The sequence below is a fragment of the Hyaena hyaena genome, unplaced genomic scaffold, assembly GCF_003009895.1.
Source record: "Hyaena hyaena isolate Hyena2069 unplaced genomic scaffold, ASM300989v1 scaffold_246, whole genome shotgun sequence".
NCBI classification, from domain to species: domain Eukaryota; kingdom Metazoa; phylum Chordata; class Mammalia; order Carnivora; family Hyaenidae; genus Hyaena; species Hyaena hyaena.
Window position 1 is genome coordinate 1202381 of NW_024080877.1, and position 20011 is coordinate 1222391.

Here is a 20011-nt window from a genome sequence, read left to right on the forward strand (position 1 = left end):
CTGCTAACGGGCCCATAGCTACTCTGGTTCCTGACATTCTCAAGCCTTGACTGTTCAAGACTTCTGTGGGGTCTTCAAGGCAACACCTAGGAATCTTAAAGAAACCAGATTTGGTCTCTGTGACTTGAAATAAACCTAATGATCCTGCGAAATATTTTTAGGCCTCATTCTTAGAGAACTGGTACTGATGAAATCTAAACTTACCCCACAGATAAATTCATTCCTTAAAATTTTATTTTAAAGAAATGTGCTTACAAAAGGCATTCACCTTAAGCTTCTTTCATATCATTTCCCGAGGGAAAAATTTTTAATGACTCTTCCATGGTATAGAATAAATGACAGAACAATGAAAATGTAATAAACTTTAGATATCATCTAGTACTCAACCCACTCTTTTTACAGATGAAGGAGTACAACGGTAAAGGGCAGAGCTCTAGAGTCCATTACTCACAGGGTTTGAGATCAAATACTGGCTTTACTATGTTCTAGTCCAGGTTAAGAGTGACCTTGGGCAAGATACTTAATCTCCAAAGCCTGTTTCTTCTTCTGGAAAAGACATAATAGCACCTACTACATATCCTACCCTTATAATAAGTTGTAAACCATCTACTGAGTTAACAAAGTGCCTGGCACATAATCAACACACTCACTAACACACAATAAATGGTAGTATGATGGTAGTGATGAATGACCTGAGGCTCAGAGAAGGTAGGTAACTTTCCCAGATCATTTGGCCACTAAAGAACAGAAACAAAACTAGAAAGAGACTTCACACTTGCAAATCAGTGCTCTTTCTTCTACACCATTCTACAAACTCCTGGGCCTAACATTTGAAGCTATCTATAATCTGGTATAATTCTACCCCTTTTGCAACCTTATCTCCACCTCAACTTTTATTAATTCACCAAATATTTAGTTAAGTGTCTTCTTCGTTATAAACAGTTTCTAGTGAAGATATAGCACAGAATAAAGGGGGAGAAACAAAAGTAAAAGCCATATGCAGGTCCAAAAAGAAAAAAAGGAGAAAGAGCTAAGAGAACGGCATGCTCAGAAATGATGCAGTGCTACCCTCCTGAAATTTCTATCAGCAGGGGTGAGGGACTGACAAGGACAGGTAAAACACACCCAACATGGAAGAACCTTCCTTCAGTCCATTTAACATTCACAGAAATTGCTTTAGACATTCCTGGATTCAGGGCACCTGGGTGGCTCAGTTGGTGAAGCATCCAAATTCAGCTCAGGTCATGATCTCGTGACTCACGAGTTTGAGCCTCACATTAAGCTCTGTGCTGACAGCTCAGAGCCTGGAGCCTGCTTTGGAGTCTGTGTCTCCCTCTCTCTCTGCCCCTCCCCAACTCATGCTCTGTCTCTCTCTCCCTCAAAAATAATTACAAGCATTTAAAAAAATTTTATATAAAAATAAAAATTCCTGGATTCAAGTATTTGCTTCAACACACACCACACAACCAAGCCTGAAAGTACAAACTGTTAAATCTCTCTCCAATCCCTCTATACATTCTAGTAACAGTTTTCTCTAATTCTTAACTATTCTAAAATTTAACTTTTTCTAATGCTCTTTGTCAGGTCAACTTAACCTGATAGTTTCTACTAACTTTCCAGATATGTTTTTGACCTCAATGACTCATTTACATTCCCTGAAGTCTAGATCTGTATCATAGTCTTCTTTTAATTTTAATCCTGGTGACACTTCAGCACACAGCCTTACAAATACATAGTTACCCCTTTAAAAGTTTCCTAATGTCATATTTAGACAACAGCTGGCACTCAGATGATACCTGGCTAGTATATGTTTTTGTTCAAAGAGTAAGTGCTCAGTGTTTTTATAATATCAATTTACTAAACTGTATTTAATACCCTCTCTAGAACTCCTCTATAATGAAACATGAAATGTATTAGTGCCCAAAATAACTCCGAAAATGTGAGAAACACTGAATATATTCTTACTCTCACTAAAAATGTCACTTAAAATATTAACAGGATATCAAAATTAGGCAACTAAAGCATTTAAGGAGAAATGGCAATTCAAATTAGTCATGATCTTTTCTTTAAAAATAAGCAGAATTGGGGCGCCTGGGTGGTTCAGTCGGTTAAGCGTCCAACTTCAGCTCAGGTCACAATCTCATCGTTCAAGAGTTCAAGCACGGTGTCAGGCTCTGTGCTGATATCTTAGAGCCTGGAGCCTTCTTCAGATTCTGCATCTCCCTCTCTCTGGCCCTCCCCTGCTCATACTCTGTCTCTCTCTCTCAAAAATAAACATTTTAAAAACTTGAAAATAAGCAGAATCACATGCTTCATGGAAATTTTGGTTCACCCTAATACAAAAAGATATCTTATACAAACCTACATACACCTATGAGAAGGGTAATTAACAGAAAATAAAAATACTGCAACCATACCTATGTGTTAAAAACTGTATATTTAAAAGGGCCTCTGACTCAAGAGGAAAAAAAAATTAGTACAGGTACATGTTGTACCAAAGTAAGAAAGCAAAAAGAATTCCAAGAATAATTTATCAAATTCTGCTAATGAATTACAAACACACAGGCACACACACAGTGTTTCACAAAAACATAACTCTCAGTATAGAAAAAAAAATTAGAGGCTCATTCAACACTTAACCAACATTTAGCAAACATATATTATGTGCCAGGCACAGTTTCAGGTACTCAGAATACATTAATGAACAAAACATGGAAAGATTCTTGCCCTTACATAGATCATTAGGATAAAATCTAAATAATAAAATGCAATAGTTTCCCACAAATTTCTTATATGTTTATGATAACATAAACATTCAGATTAACATATGGGTGCTACTACAGAGAAGCAAATAAGCTTCTAAGAAAAAAGGAAAAAGAAACAGAAAATATGAAAAGCCAAAAGCATAAGTCAGACAGTTAAGTGATGAAAAACTAGTTAGTAATTTTTTTAAATGTTTGTTTATTTTTGAGAGAGACAGGCAGAGTGCAAGCTGGGGAGGGGCAGAGAGTGAGGGAGACACAGAATCTGAAGCCGGCTCCAGGCTCTGACCTGTCAGCAGAGCCTGACATAGGGCTCAAACCTACAAACCGTGAGCTGAAGGCGGACACAGAATCAACTGAGCCACCCAGGTGCCCCTAGTTGGTAATGTAATATTCTAATCAAATCAATATCATCTTTCAAAGTTCCCAAAATTACAAGAAGTAAAGCATTGTTTACAACACCTGTAAGGAACTTAACAGTTCAGAAGCTAATCTGGGATTCTGTAAGAAGTCAACATGATTCACAGTGGTTATGAGAACGATTTTTGTGATATTATAGGCACAGGCATGAATCCTAGCCCTGACAGTTACTAACAGTAAGACTCATAGTTTTTTCATCCATAAAACAGAAACAATAATACCACATAGGTTGTTGTTACAAAGATTCAATGAAAACCCAAAACAGGAAGCAATTCAAATATCCAGATGCATGGATGTATTATATCAATTCACTAAAATACTATTCAGTAATAAAAAGGAATGGACTGATACATGTAACAAGGATGCATCATGCTGAGCAAAAGAATGCTGACACAAAAGACTATGTGAAATCCATTTAAATGAAATTCTAGAAAAGACAATACTATAATCTATAGAGAGAGAACAAATCAGTAATTGCTTAGCACTACTGGTGGAAAGGGACTAACTTGCAAAGGAACACAAGGGAACTTCCTGGGTGTTCGACATGTTACTTTATTTTGATTGTGGTGATATTTCCTTGTGTGTACGTGTTTGTCAAAACTCACCAAACTCGGGGGGCACCTGGGTGGCTCAGTCAGTTGGGCATCCGACTTTGGCTCAGGCCATGATCTCATGGTTCGTGGGTTCGAGCCCCGCGTCAGGCTCTGTGCTGATGGCTGGCTCAGAGCCTGAGGCCTGCTTCACACTCTGTGTCTCCCTCTCTCTCTGACCCTCCCTGCTCACCCTGTCTCTTTCTCTCTTGAAATTAATAAAAAAAAATTAAAAAAAAAACTCATTAAACTCTATGCTTTAAATGAGCACATTTTATTGTATGTAAATTATAACTCAAAAAAGTCAATTTTAAAAAGAATTAAATGAACCAACAGTATGTAAAGTTCTTAACATAGTGTCTGGGACACAAGAAGTAGTCAAAATATGGTAAGTACTGTATTATCAAAAAACATCAACTATCACTGTACAACACTCAAGGGGAGGTGGCAGAACCACCAATCACCTGATCATTCTGGTTTAGATTCTAAATAAACATAAGTTTACAGTATTTGACCTAAATCAAGTGTCAGGAGGAGCACTACAGAAACCAAGTTTAGGAGGATGCTTACTGGCAGACCTTAGGCACAAGACAATGAAATTAAGGAAAGGAAACAAAACAAGATGCCTACATGTCCAAAAGAGCTAAGAGAATTTCGTAATGCTACCAATGTCAAAGAATGTCTAGATTATCTCATCTAAGTATTATCCAAACAACTCAAAATTCAGTCAATGACTATATAAACAAGTCTAATAATAATCCAATAGACACAGTCTTTAATTTTACTGCGGGCGGGAGCGGGTATGGGAATGGAGGTTAAGATCCATGAAGGTGATTCAAGTGAAGTCAAGATTCTGCCAACCAAGCAGGAAAGGAGTCATATTGTGGACAGTTTAGAAATGCAAAGCAACAGTTATAAACCCACAAGCCAAGGTATTTTTGAGTTGTTGCTTTTTTACAAGTCTATATAATTTAAAAAATACTAACAAAAGTAATTAGAACATGTTGATAATGGAAGTTAAACTGAGATACAACTCAGGGGCACCTGGGTGGCTCAGTCGGTTAAGTGTCCACTCCTGATTTCAGCTCAGGTAATGATCTCATGTTTCAGGAGTTTAAGCCCCACCTGGGACTCAGGGCAGTCAGTGCAGAGCCTGCTTGAGATTCTGTCCCCCCCCTCTCTCAAAATAAACAAACATAAAAAAGAAAAACAACTCAAATGAAACACGAAACATTTATGAAACCGGTATTTTACCGCTGCTTAGAACTGTTTCTCAAGGCAGAACATTTTTTTAATTTTAAGTTTGTTTTAAGAGAGAGCGCTCATAAGTGAGAAAAGGACAGAGAGAAAGAGGGAGAGAATCTGTCAACGCAGAGCCCGACTCAGGGCTCGATCCCACAAACTGTGAGATCATGACCTGAGCGGAAATCAAGTCAGAGGCTTAAATGGCTGAGCCACTCAGGGGCCCAAAGCAGAATAGGTTTTTTTAAGTGAATAAATAATTCTTCTTCATAACAGAAGTCCTGTAAATAGGACCAGAAGAACTGAAATAAATGACTGTCACTCATGGAAGCACAAGTCTTACACGTTAATTTAAAGAAGAGAAAGAAACAACTGACACTCCAACTGTACATTCTGGGAAGCAAAAGCCAGTTATAAATCTTAACTGTCAGGGTTTGTTCAGTCTTGTTTTGATTTTAAGTACCTCCACTTGTAACATGAAAAAGGCAGAAAGGACCAAAGAGTCAGAAGTCCTGGGTTTCAACTCTAGTTCCATCATAAATTGGATTTCTTCTTCCCTAAAACTGGGCAACTGAAGCAGGCTACTGAAAACAGTCCAATATAATCTGATTTCCAATCTTTAGATTGAAAAATCGTAACTTTCACTGAAAAGGTTAATAGTGAAAGGACTAAATACTTGTTTTTCATACATCATTTAAAAAAATAAACTACAAGTTTTCTTCCTAAATTCAGGTAAAATACCAAGACAAAAATGGCAAACTAAGGACCTAAAGCTTAGAGTATACTGCTGCTCAGTTCACAATAAGTAACGTATCTTTCAGGTTAACTGCTCATTCTAGAATAAGTTTCCTGATTTTAGTTCTTCTCAAACCAAAATAACTGGATCCAAGTAATTACATCACCCCTGATACTTGAAGATTCATAAGCTACTTCTCCTTTTGGGTCAAATCCCATACAATAAAATCAACAAAAATTTAATGTTGTGGAATTCAAAGTTGTGTTTCTTGAAGTCCAATTCAATTCTTGTACATACTCTAACTTTACTTTAATTATCCTTCCCATGATAAATGGAGCTAAGTTGGAAATAAACTTTAAGAACAAAAAGAATATTCTCATATGAGTCAGATCTAAATCTACTGCCATGTTGGGTTTTCATCTTATTTTTTTGAAAAGCTGAATACTGAATGTTCATCCCGATACCGTTGCCATATTCATTTTCTACTACAAGTCAAAGACTTTCAAGTAATCAAAGACCAAAGAGAAACGTGATTAAATCACAGCAGAAAGTAGTAATAACAAGGTAATATAATGAGGTCAGAGCTGGAGCAGCCAATCAAAGGCATAAAAGCATTTCCTGCAATATTAATAGTCAAAAGAGAAAACCAATCACAGAAACCTCGAGCCTTCTTCTGACAGTCACAGAAGCAAGAGAACCAATCCACGCACACCCAGGGTTGACAATAAGGCGGGACCGCAGGTTCATTGAAGAAATTCTTGAGGGTGCAGTTACTATGAACTTCGCACGCAAGTTAAACACCGCTCCAGAATCATAAACACACAGTCAAGCCAGATAAAATTCAACAGTATGCAAAATCCCATCAGGGAGAAAAGCAGAATCTTTGCAGAGAGCGTTGTAGCATCAAAAATGCAACTGTCAATTTGGATGCATTAAATCCTAAACTTCTAAAAGACCCCTTCCCCGTGACAATTCCCGGGGACGCGGCGCAAGGACCGGGCAACGCCAGCGGCGCGTAGGTGAACATCCCGGTTTGCTTTCTAACGCTGCGTTGCCGAACCGGCGCCGTCCGGGCCAGACGGGCAGCGCCGTCCCTCTCGCCGCCGCGGAGCCTGCCGGCCAGCGGCTCTCTACCGCTACACCGCGTTGGGTAGTCGCGGCCCCCGCCCTCCCCCGCCGCAGTGCTGCACCGCCTCAGCCCGCTGCACCACGGCCGGCCGGGGAGCGAGGATTACCTTGCTAGGAGGATGGTGTTTGTTTTGAACGCGCTTTACTTTCCCTAAGTCATTTCAAAGAAAACGCAATGCAAAATCAAATTCGATAGTGGGAAAAGAAAACCTTTCCTAGCCAAAAAGATCCTTCGCCCATTAATGAACCCCGCGCCGGGGGAAGGTTCGGAGTGGAAGGTAAACAGAGGCCTTACGCCAAGTGCGGCCAGAACATCCCCTGCGCCATTCCCGGCCGCCGCTTACGGCAAGGCCCCCTTACGGCAGCGTAAGCGGCGCTGCGAGCTAATCACAACACTGGGACGCAACAACATGGCGGCCGCGGGCGGGCGCTGCGCCGGCCGAGAGGGTTTACGCTACTCCGCCGGCGTAGGGTCCCATGCGTTGGAGCGGCAGCGGCGCCCTCCAGCGAGCGTAAAGCGCTCTGTGAATGGCGAGGCCCGACTGACAAAGGGGAGGGGGAGGAGAGAAGGGGGGGGTAATAAACACTCGAGTCCCTACCGATTCCTCCTCCTTCTCCATCCCGGTGGGCATCTGGGGCACGGCCCGGTTGATGGAGACGCAGTCGTTGAGATCAGGCATGTCCTTGCCGCGGTAGATAGGCAGCGGTTTGGCGGCGTCCAGCGCCCGCGCTCGGAAGGAGAGTTTACTCATTGTCTCCCCGCCTTACAGGAACAGCCCGGGCGGCGGCGGCGGGGCGGGCGGGGAGGGGGGGAGGACTCCCGCCGCCTCCTCCACCTCCTTCCTCAGTGCAGCGCGGCCGGCCCGCTCCTCCTCCTCCTCCTCACTGCCCCCGGCCACAGCATGGGCGCCCACCCCGCCCGAAAACAGCCCCCCGCCGCCCGCGGCCGCTTCCACACACTAGATCCGCCGCTCGCCCGCCCGATCCGCTCCCTGCGCCATGGCCAACATGGCGGACATTACCACAGCGGCGGCGAGCGATCCCGGCAGCCCGCGCGAGAGCGCGCCCCCGCCGCGGGGACGCGCCTCGCCCTCTCCCTCCCTCCCTCCTTCCTCTCCCTTCCCCTCCCTCGCCTGCCCACCCACTCTCTCCGCGGCGCTGCCGGCCCGCGGGAGCGTGCTCAGCCTCGGGCCGCTCAGGGGAGAGGGGGCGGCGGCGGCGGCGGCCCTCCGCCCGCCGGCCCGCGTCTCGCCGTGTGGCAGGTGCCAGGTGCGCAAATTACCCCGCGCCCCCGAGCGTGCGCCTCTGCCTCCGCGGCCCCGACACCCCGCTCGCAGAGTGCCCCGAGGGAAAGCGCCGGGCAAAACACGGCCGCGCCGAGCAGCGCGTGTCTGCAGAAGTCCGTGAGCGGGAAAGCGAAATGTCAACCGGTGCGCAACGGCCGCCAGCGAGCCTGTATTTAGCGCTGTGTCCCTGGCGCCCCGAACGCCAGCTAATTCGCACGTCCCGGTGAGGTGCGAAAGGTCCGTTCCGTCTGCCCACTCAGAGCGGCGCAGATCTGCGGAGTCCGCCCGCCCCGAAAACGGCGTAGCACCCCAGCCCTGCCCCGGCATCCTCTCCTCAGTACCTGCCCCTAAGAGCTCTCCGCGGTAATACATCCTCGCTCATCCCTCGCAGGGAGGATGCTCGTGGCCGCAGTGAGGGTTAATGTTTGAGGCTGCCAAGTGCAACAAGTGCCCTTGAACCTGTCACCCAAGCTTTAATTAGAGTTGTTTCGGGGATGGTAGATATTTCTCTGAGGTCGAAAACAGAGTTCTTAAGAGTTAAGCTTATAAAAGTTAACCAAGGCAGCACACATTTCCAAAGTGGCAGATGTGAAATGCTGGGTATTACGGAAGACGCAAAGAAGTTTGAAATAAAGTTCCAACCCTCGGAGACCTTTCACGTTAATGGGATGACAGGATGGTTGGAAAGAGGAGGAACAGTAAGAGACGTAAATGGTTAAAGAACTGGCCGAAGGGTAATATAAATGATAGGAAAAAATATAAAAGCGTAAATACTTTACACGGGAGATGACACAAGGCAGTGGGACATGATCTGTTACCAAGTGAGTTGCACAGGCAACAAATGCCATAAGCGAGCAGAGAAAGGAGACTGTACTTTAGCTTGAACTGGTTAGAGAATGTTCTAAAGAAGAGGGGAAATGAAGCTGACACACATTAAGTACCAAGGCTATTGTTGACATCAATCTTGGTTAGCCAAGAGTTTCTTGGTTAGTCCTTAAGCATTACAGCTTTCTTACCAAATCACTAGAAGACTGTAACACATTTTACCATTTTCTAATAACTGATAAATATTCTGTCTCGCTCAGAGAAAAGCAGGTGGTTAGCTGAAGACTAAAAGTAAAAAAAAATTAATTTTTACAGTCATTTCTAGATGACATCAAAACTCTCCATTTCCCCCATCATCTGCTTGTTTCCCTCTTCCTTTTTCCTCTTCTTCCTCTTCTCCTTCCTCTCCACACCCTCCTTTGGGGCAAAATGGTAGATATGGACTTCATGGCACAGTCTAAAGAGTCTAACACATTTGACCCAGCAAGTCTTCAAGCATTATTTAGCAAAGGTTAAGTGCTTTCCATCTACTTTGTTGTTGGAAACAGTGGAGATGTTGTGACTCGCTCCTTGTAAGCAGTACCTTTCTCAAGCTTATGGGCATGTCCTGCTCGAGGTATTACCCTCTAGAGCAGTTCCAGTTCTCTCAAAGAACCCGATCTTATTGGTAAGGGCCAACACTGGATTCAAGTGTGAACGGGGGCAGAGGGAGCCATGGTTGAAGAAAGGAGTCAACCAGGGCTTTTACCTGGGTGCCTAGCACTTCTCAGATTCAGAAAAGATCATTTTTTCCCTATATATCGTTACTCTCTTCTTTTATAAATGTTTATTTATTTGGGGAGAGAAAAAGACTATGAGCAGGGAAGGACCAAGGTTTTTTGAGTTTCTTTTTTTACCAGTCTGTATAATTAAAAAAATACTTAGAAAAATAACTAACTGGAACATGTTGTTTATAATGGAAGTTGTACTACAACTCAAATGAAACACAAAACATTTATGAAATTTATATTATACTTCTGCTTGGAACTGTTTATCAAGGCAGAACATTTTTAAATATTCTTTTTAGTTCATATTTATTTTGAGAGCGAGCACACATGTGAAGAAAGGACAGAGAGAGAGGGAGAGAGAGAATCCCAAACAGGCTATATGCTGTCAGTGCTATCTGACATGGGGCTCCCTCCCGTGAACCGTGAGATTATGAACTGAGCCAAAATTAAGAGTCAGAGGCTTAACCAACTGAGCCACTCAGGTGCCCCATTACTCTCTTTCAAGAAAGGAAATATCGAGTACCTATACCATATGAGGCACTTCAGTAGTACTTTACGTATATTATCTCAGTTAATTGAATTCCACTTTGTTCTCCTTATAACCCTATGAAGAAATGTTATAATTTTACTAATAAGGAAACAGGCTCAGACAGATAATTTGCTGTGTTTTAACACTAATAATTCACAGAACTGGATTCATATCCAGCCTGACTCATTCAGCCTGACTCCAAAACTCTTGTTTCCTCATCAGTGCCACCCTGCTATCCAAGTTCTTCAGTTTACTGATCATTCAACATTCTAAAGTTGCTCTTTCAAATTACTGAGACCTCCCAACCAGTGTCTAATACAGTTATAACCCAAAGCCTAAAGAGGCAGTAGCCTTGAGGAGGGCAGAAACAACATCTGCCCTGCTAATCACTATATCCCAGTTCTGTGCCTCACATGTAACAGGTTCCTAATATGTATGTGTTGACTGATATTCCCTGAAGAAACTTAGTGATACTGACCCCGATCCATTCCGGCTTGGAGTTCACATACCCTATTGGCCTGTCACTTGACCTTGCCATTGCTGACAATATTTGCTCTTATTATGGCCCACCCTGAATTTTAGGACCAATTAAAACAGTTCAAAGAAACTCTTTGGAAACCTGAAATTCTATTACAGTAACAGGTTTTTGCTATAGTAGTTACTGTTTTATTCTTCCTTTTCATTGTCCATGTAACAGATTTCTTCCCCAAATCTCCACTTCCCTCTTGCCCTACTGTAGGCAATTATGGATTATAGAGCTGGTAACAAAATAGTCTGAGGTTGATAACACAATATTCTTTTCGAGTGAGACGCAGCTTGTGTATTCTCGGCTTCCACTTCAGTGCCCAAATCAGAACGCCTCTGTCTCACATTTGGAAAGTAGCTCTTATTTGTATGCAAATATTATTTTTCATAAAGTTTATTTCTAATCTCTTTGTTAAATGCCTATATGCTCGTTAGGGCTAAAAACAGAAAATATCTTTTCAACTTTTGAGGTAGATCCTGTTGTAAAATTTTTTATCAAAACTTGTTTCAAATAATTGTGCAGTCTAAGAGCCTATTTTAATTTCCACATACGATGCACTGAGTAGTTATTCTCTGATCAGTCCACTTCAAATATGCTTTGGACCAATTCCAAATGGCATGCATCTGGCAAGCAAGTGTAACATATAAACACCCAAGAATTAGAATTAGTTTTAAAACTACTGTCTAAATGTAGTCTAGATTAGAATAAAGGTCAAATAACTATTAAGTATTGGGATTATATTCCAATTTCCATTTCCCTGTACTGCAATCAGGGCAGGCAGCTTCCAGATAATGAACAAATTACTTTTTGAAAGAAATCTTAAAACTAGTAAACACAGTTGCTATTCAACTATTTCAGAGTTTTGTAAATGTCACGTTCTTTCTAATTGGCTCCCTATTTCAGCAAACCCGATTGAAAGTTAATTGGGTTGGTATGTGAACTGCATCCCTCCCCTCCGTTTATGTTCCAGGAATGAGCCCAGTACCAATAAAGCTTCGTTGTTTTCCATATGTACGCTGAATGTGGGGTCTGCACTCATTACAATCAACTGGAATCAGCGACTTTCACTGAATCTTTGAGACCTAGGGATGGAGACTGCGCTCAGAGGTGACATGCCAAATATCTACTTCCACCTTTATATTCGCCACAGTGGGAAAACAAATAAAAATTTGTGCCTGTAGCTCAGTCACTTAGTGACATCGCTCCTCTCAGACCTGGTTGGAATCACAGGGTGCCACCTTGTGTATAAGCTGATGATTTACTTCCCAGTTCCACAAAGGATCCAGATAGACTCAAAAATAATCAGTGCAAAAGCTCTATATTTTGTTAGTCGAGGAAGAATGAGACAGTTATAATTAAAGGAAACAGATTTGAAAACACACAACTGCAGAGGGTCCATGACACTGCGTTTTGAATCACACTGACTGACAGTCTGTCTCATTTGTTGCCCCACCCTGACCAGAAAACACACTCAATGCCCCATGCACGGAATAGATTGCTGCCCTTTATTCGAGCTCTTTGATGGGGATACCAGAAATTAGTAACGTTCTTGTGACAAATCTCATAAATCCACTAGGACAACTATTTGTGTTCAAACACCAAGCAAGCTCCATAGATTTAATTTCAGGACTTTTGGTTTCTGAGAGGAACTAGGTTCCATCACTGTGATGAATATGACCCTCCTTAGTTTTTTAAAAGTGCTGAGTTTGAAACAGGGAAACACAATTGATGGAGCAAGGCCATGGGTGGTAAAATAGGATCCTTTCCAATTCAGCTACCTTGCCCTCGAGAAATTCCACGCTTCTCTAAATTCAGCACAGCTGCCATTCAGCTGAAACCACCATTACATTTATGGAACTGGCTGGACCTTTCCTGTTATTTTCAGGGAGCAGTGCAAGAGCCTGGGGCTTTGGGGCTACAGGTGCACATCTCCTATCTGTTTCGGTCTCCGGTAACGTCTGTTCCTCTCAGTTGCCTTCCCTGGCCTCTTCTATCAGCACATTTAGTCTCACTGGTGTGCTGGCCATCTGAGACAACTGAAGCGGACCCAGAGCACCAAGCTAGCCGGGGTCCAAAGTGTTCGCTGGGAGAAGTTCATTGTCAGGAACCTTGGCTTGCTAATGTAAATGTGGGTTCCCTCACCTACGTTTTTAATCTCTCCTACCACCAAAGGACTAATGTTTATAAACAATGATTTGTGAACGGAATAGGCAGTTGGAATCCTGAGTTAAAGAAAATTAGGAAATTGAGTTAGTCACAGCCACGCCTTATTGATCTTATCTTTGTTGCTCCCAAGAACGAAGTGGCTTGTTTCCTAAGAAAAGGTTCTGGTATTAGCATATTGAGAGGCCCTAAACAAAAGCTTTTGGTACAAGCATACTGAGAGCCCCCTAAGCTCCAGAGTGACTTGTTAGGAGCCACAAAGGAAAGCAATTTTCTGTCTCCAAGTTAAAAAACAGGTCTGCTGGTTTTTCATCAGCTATGAAAGGTGATTTGGGCAGAGAAAGAAACAGAAACCATTGAACTAAAATACACTAATTACCTAGATATTTACTGGTTCACCCACACCCTTCACCTTATTTTAGGAGGGATTTCAGATGGCTTTTGAGAGTATCTAAAATGTGTGAGGATAGCATTTGGGCTCTAAATTTCCTGATAACATGAAGTTTCCTAGTCATGTGAAAGTAGGAAATCTTGACAGCTTCACAGTTCACAGTGTCCGTTATATAAAATGATTGCTCAGGAGCTTTATGCTTGTTTCTGGTCCTAATCAGAATATCCAAGAGCTCATAAATAGAGCAACTAAGTGGTATGACAGACCCCTCAACAGTATCCTTACGGAAGACACAAAAGAGGCATCCCAGGGCTGTTTCTTACAGTGATTCCCCCTATGAGCTAATTGCATCATGGCAATCCGGCACAATTCTGCAGGGATTAGGATGTCCGATGCCAAGAGCCCCACCCCATGCAGGTCTGGGAGTATGAATGGACTCCATGATCGCCCATGCGGATCTGAGAGTGCAAATGAATTCCATGGCCTCCAAGCAATCCTCCCTGAACAGTGTCTTCTCTCCACTGTCTCCTGATAAAGCTCAAAATTGTGCTCTGTTACAATTGCCTAAAGCGTGGCCCTTCTAAGTGCCCAATTAAGGGTGACTTATGCTTTAAGTGACCGTGTTGTGCAGTATAAAGTTAATGTCCTTTTCTGGAAAGAAAGAGGCTTACCCAAGGACCAGTGGCTGATAAGAAAGTTGTCCCTTCTACTCTTTCAGTGAGCTAGGGGTGTATCCACTGGCAGGGCCAAGAGGCAATTTTGCCTTTGCATAAACAAGGTGTGCATTACCATCTCAGGTTAGATGGTATGGTTGGTGGGACACAGAGACACGGTGTTTTTGCACACTATACCCACATGAAGGCTGTCCTCTAGTGGGTGGCAATAGCTATTGTTTGCCAGTTTTGTTTCCTAGCTCTGATTCTGCTTCCAGTGCTTACATTGTTGTGCCTTTACTTAGAAAGCAGCCCCATCTCTGCTATTCACCATAGGCAGTGTTTATAGCCAAAGCTAGTTTTGAAGGAAACTGAGCTTAAGAGTATCCTCTTTGAAAGGAAGGCATCAGCTCCTCAACTCAACGCCATACAGGGGATACTTTTGTACTAAGTCCCTCATCTTCCACACTTGCCCACTCCAGCAATTCTTCTGGGCTTTCCCCTGGCTAGGACACCGGCTAATGCCTACAGAATGCCCACACCTGCCATTTTAGGTTAACTTAGGGACTCCAGAAGTAGACGTTGGTTTGAAGGCCTCACATTGATGCCTTTCACTCAGCTTGGGGGCAACTATACCTTAGTCTGGGGCTTGCTATGTGAAGGCTCCGCTGACTGTCTTGGTCCTTTCTCCTACTACCTCTCTATTTCATTGGGATAAAATAGCCTAAATAGTATGTTTCAACCCATGTATGCAATAGCTCTAGGTATTTAAAATGTGCCAGAGTGGCTTGCCAAAGGAAACAACATGTGAAACCTAGTTTAAGCATAGAGATGAGTCTGGAATGTTCTACCAAAATATTCCCTCTAAGTGAAGGAAATGAGATTGCAGTGAAAGGAATGGTACTAAGGAGAAATTCTTACTTCTTACTTCATAAAGCCCCTCTGTAGGGTTAAATAATAATAATTTTACATAGATGGTTTTAAAAAATCATTTAAAGAATTAAAGTCAGATAATGGAGCATACTTGGGCTTCGGAGAGAGACAAAGCTTGTCTCTAGTATTCTTTGACCCTTACTATATTGATTAACCTCTGTGACTTTATTTGCAAGCTGGATATGATGTGCCTGTCTCATAGGCTCCTGACGAGAGTTAAATGAGATAACAGGATACAAATTGGCTAATACAGTGCCTGACAAATAGTAGAGGCCTAATCAAATCTAAAACTACTGTTTTTTCTCCCTTCCCTCTGCCCTTTTATTTACATGACTTGAGATGATTCTGATTAGAGCTATAGCACATATAAGACAAAACCTTGAGTTGCTGCTCTGGTTTATGGTTTATTTTGACCTCTTTAATTTAGAACTAAACTAAACAGAGCATTCCTCCCAGGCCCACCCCCAATAACACCTCATTCCCTGGCCCTCTTTGGTTTCAGGAATGGAATGGAACTCTTATTCAAATCATCATAGCTGGAAGGCCTTTCCCATGAGATAACATTAGGTCCTTCAAAAAGAGATCTTTATTAAGAATAGACACATTTATATATAAATACCTAATCTGACTCTCTGAAAAGCCCAATTTATTTTCCATTTTCTAAAAGTTCTCTTCAATAATTATGATAAGATGAATCACATGACCTTAAGACCCAGATTTGAGGGGAAGGATCTGCTTTTCTTCTTATTTCTGCCCACCTCTCATTCTCCCTCCTTCTGTCCCTTGCTTCCATTCTCTTCTTATTTTAGGACATTCTAAAGCTAATTTTTAGAAGTTAAAGTTTCTATCTGAACAGCAACATAATTAGCTCCTGTTCAAAATTATAAAGAAATGGGCTACTTACCTATGGAAAATCCCATCATGATACATGAGCTAGCTTGTCTCTGAGTTTACGTTCATCTGTAAAATAATGCTACCATGTTCACAAGTGAGATCACAAAGGATATTAGCAAGAGTCATAATATAACATAGTAGGAGGCCTTCCAAAAAATTTTACAAGTGATGTTTGAAAATAATGTTTGTCTGATTGTTTCCAACAAATCTGTCGGAACATATCCACCCTAAAGTGTGCCTTCACTTTGTAGAGAGCAAGACGTCTCTTAAAGTCAAACCCAGTGACTAAAGTGAGCGAACCATTTGAGGGTTTTGTTTGTTTGTTTGTTGGTTTGGTTTGGTTTGGGGATTTTTTTTTTTTAAATATATATTTTTGTTTGTTTGTTTGTTTTATTTATTTCTAGGAGAGAGAGAGAGACAGCGTGAACAGGGGAGGGTCAGAGAGAGAGGGAGTCACAGACTGAAACGGGCTCCAGGCTCCGAGCTGGCAGTCAGCACAGAGCCCGACGCGGGGCTCAAACCCACGAACCGCGAGATCATGACCTAAGCGAAAGTCGGACGCTTAACCGACTAAGCCACCCAGGCGCCCCTGGTTTGGGGATTTTTGATCACAGAGGAAGAAAGTAGTGATCCTGGTGTACCTAGGTGATTCGTAAACTACTTCTGTGGGCTTTTCCAAAAAAAGAGTTCCACAAATACTGTAAGCTTATCTAAGTCTCCACCTTGGAGGATCACACTGACCTGGGTGTTTGTACGTTGATGTGCATAGTAAGCCAGGCCCGTCGCCTACTGACCTTTCTCCTCTTTATTATCCATGGATATAATTTAATTTAGAGGAAAATATTGGAGTACAAGACTGGTAGCCTTGGTTTTACCAAACTTTCCTGATTCTCGAGATATGAGAAAATTCTCCAGATAAGAATTGAGCCACAAAAGAGCAAATGTCCTTCTCAGTGCTCTGTTGCCTGACAAGATATTTAGTCTTTATTAACTTCACAACTTTACAAACAGCTTTACAGACATAGAATTTGAAAAATATAGAGGCCCCTGGGCGGCGCAGTTGGTTAAACGTCTGACTTTGGCTCAGGTCATGATCTCGCAGTTGGTGGGTTTGAGCCCTGCATGGGGCTCTGTGCTGGCAGCTCAGAGCCTGGAGCCTTTTTCAGATTCTGTGTCTCCCTCTCTCTCTGCCCCTCCCCTGCTCATGCTCTGTCTCTCTCTGCCTCAAAAATAAATAAACTATAAAAAATGTTTTAAGAAAAGAAAAATATAAAGAGTATACAAGCCTGATTTTCCTTGTTAAATTTTATATAGCCTTTAGTCTATACAAATTTTATCACTTTTAGAGTTACCTTGTCCTAATTGGAAATAATATGAAATAGTAAGAAAAGAGGGAATAGCCATCAATATTTAGAGTTGAGAATGTCAATTTCATTTCCATCCGCAAACTAAAGATGTGTTTCCCACCCTAAAAGTTGAGGCTTGCTCTCAATAGTACAGCTAAATACCCAGAGCAGGCACAATTATTGACTTCTGTGCCCTGTTGCCTGATCTATAGCAATAAATTCCCAGGGTGGCCGCGCAATTACACACAATGTGATCACTACCACAGCAGGCCCAGCTACATATGGATACACAACATGATCACTTACCCAGTAGGCACCATTCAGTATGGTTAGACAACATGATCACTACATAGCAGGACCTTTTCAATATGGATTCCCAACATGGCTATGACTAATGCACCAAGCTAATTTGCATGTATCCAAATTACTTCCACTATCCCTGCAGAAATAGTTTGATGGGGGTTATGTCATGTAATACCTAACTCCACATGTATACTCAAGTACAGACACCCTACGCAAGGTTGTTTAGCACAGCAGTGTCTGCTATACAGAGATTTGACCGTGGACCCAGTGGAAATAGATTTGGCCCTGCAGACAACACATGAGAGGACTTTCCAATGGGACTGCTAAGATGGTGGGCAATATTCTGACTTTAGCCAAGTGTCAATAAGCAAAGGCTTGATGATGAACCAAAGATCTATAATTTAGGGAACGTCATGACAAATGGCCTGAGGGAAAAAGCAAGGAGCACACTGTCTTATGTGGAGTGTGGATTTTCCTGCACCCACACCACCGCTACCTCTGGCAGAAGAGGATCACTTTGACATTATCCTGCTGCTTTTGTTAAAGCACATCCTTTTGAAGGAACGTGCTGTGTCTCTGAGCCGCTTCGACATACGTGAAAACACACCGACTTCTTTGTGTAAATTAATGTTATCAACAGTTGTGCAGAACAAAAAAAGAAAAGCTTTTCAGGCAAATAAGTGGAATGCTTCATTTTTGAAAGCTTTAAAGAAGTAAATGCATTTGCAAATTTGAAATCAAAATAACAAAATTTGAAATCAAATCAACAAAAAGACAAGTAATTATTTTATCAAAAAGCTTTTCACTTACTTTTAAATGATGCTACTCCCAAAGATTCCAATTTGGCTGATCTGGAATGTGGCCCAGAAATCTACATTTCTCGAATATGCCAGGTGATTCTGCCTCAGAGTATTTTATATAGCTTCAACTTATTGCTTCTCTTTCCTTCCCCATTGCTTCTCTCATTTTCCTTTTCCTTCTGCTGTCCTTAGGTCTCTTCCCCCATTTGTTTGTCTTCCTTCTTGCCCTTTCTCTATCCTCTGCCCTTAATTTTTTTCTTTTTTTCCCTCTAGGTGTAGACAGGGTTGGAGAGGTTAGTTGGAGGGTCATGAGGAAAAGAGAAGAAAGAAAATCCTGCCAATTTCGTAAGCCTCAAGCCATGTTCCAAATTGCTATAATGTACCACTGTTCTCCATGTGCCCCTTTAATTGTAGCACAGAGATCATGCCACCTACTTTTCTACAGTCATGCTTAATAGAGAGAGGTCACCAGCACCCAAGAGAAGATAGGCAGAGATCTTGGGCTGAGCCTGCAATTGTCCAAGTTCGGGTCTACCTACTAGATGATGCTGCATTTAAAATACTTACAGCAAACCTGGGATTGGAGCAACCACTGTCTGAATTTGCCACCAATGGCCTTTGTATATGAGGCTCCCGTATTTGTGGTCTTGCCTTTCCTCCGTCCTCCACCCCCTTTCTCCACCTATTTACCAGTTGTCTGGTTTTATTTATTTCTGCCATGGACTTTTATTGAACACGAGTGAAGCAGTATCATTTGAAAAGCCCCAATCTAGCACACAGGAAGCTGGTACCCACATCTGGCCCTGGCATTAACTAACCTGTGACCTTGGACAAGTCGTGCATCATCTCCAGTCTCATTGTCCTTGCTGTAAAATGACTGTATACCCGTAATGTCCATTCAGTTCTAAAACTATACAGAATAAAAAGAAGTATGATTCCTCTTCTATGATGCTGCAAGATAAATAAGGCTAGGTGTAAATTATGACAATGTTTGCAGCAATCAGAAGAAGTGGGTATTTTGTCCTTAAAAAGAAATTAAAACTAACGTGCTGTATCTTATCTAGAGTCAAACTAACATGGCTATCAATTTCCTACTGTTTTTGTTAGAGTAAAATCAAAGATAGTCTACATGGTAAAATATAAACTTCAAAAGAGGTTAATGTATTCAATTAAACTACTGGCTTCTTAAATTTCCTTATTATTAATGATATATTTTTTATCATGGTTATCTTTTAAAATAACAGCTACAAAACTTTTTAAAATTAAACAATTTGAATGGATTAAAACAGTGAGTTTATTATTACCACAACCCATATTTAGAGAAGTTTCCATTTTTTCTCAACACTTATAAAAAAGATAAGATTGTAAGACAGAACTAACTCATATGGGTTCTTAGGATAGAAATCTGTCTTCTCAGATGGAAAGTATCAGCCTTTATGGTAATATTGCCCAGAAGAAGTGATGGGGAGTGACAGGGAGGGAGGAGGGAGAGGGAGGACTAACACTTATGGAACATATAATTTCCCAGCTATTATACTAGACACTTTAGGTTCGTTTACTATATAACTTTGAATCCCATCTATGCCTAACCTAGGAGCTGAGCATGGAAGGGTGAGCAAGAAAGACATAGCCATTGTCCCCATTTAATTCCATAACAATCTTTAAAAGTCCATATTATTGGGGTGCTGGCTGGCTGGCTCAGTCGTTTAAGCATCTA

The 20011-nt window shown here is 41.9% G+C and overlaps 1 protein-coding gene across 4 annotated transcripts in view; it reads right to left on the minus strand.

Annotated features, from left to right (window-relative positions):
* Positions 1-15876, minus strand: part of EPC2 (enhancer of polycomb homolog 2) — a 121566-nt gene extending 105690 nt beyond the window's left edge. For 3 of the 4 annotated variants that reach the window (XM_039244575.1, XM_039244574.1, XM_039244573.1), the window contains exon 1: positions 7478-7897. In XM_039244575.1, the coding sequence (XP_039100506.1) occupies positions 7478-7630 (153 nt within the window). In that variant the 5' untranslated portion in view covers positions 7631-7897. Of the gene's footprint in view, positions 1-7477; positions 7898-15855 lie in introns of those variants that run through there. The other variant, XM_039244576.1, reaches the window with a different exon arrangement.
* Between the last annotated feature and the right edge of the window lie 4135 nt (positions 15877-20011).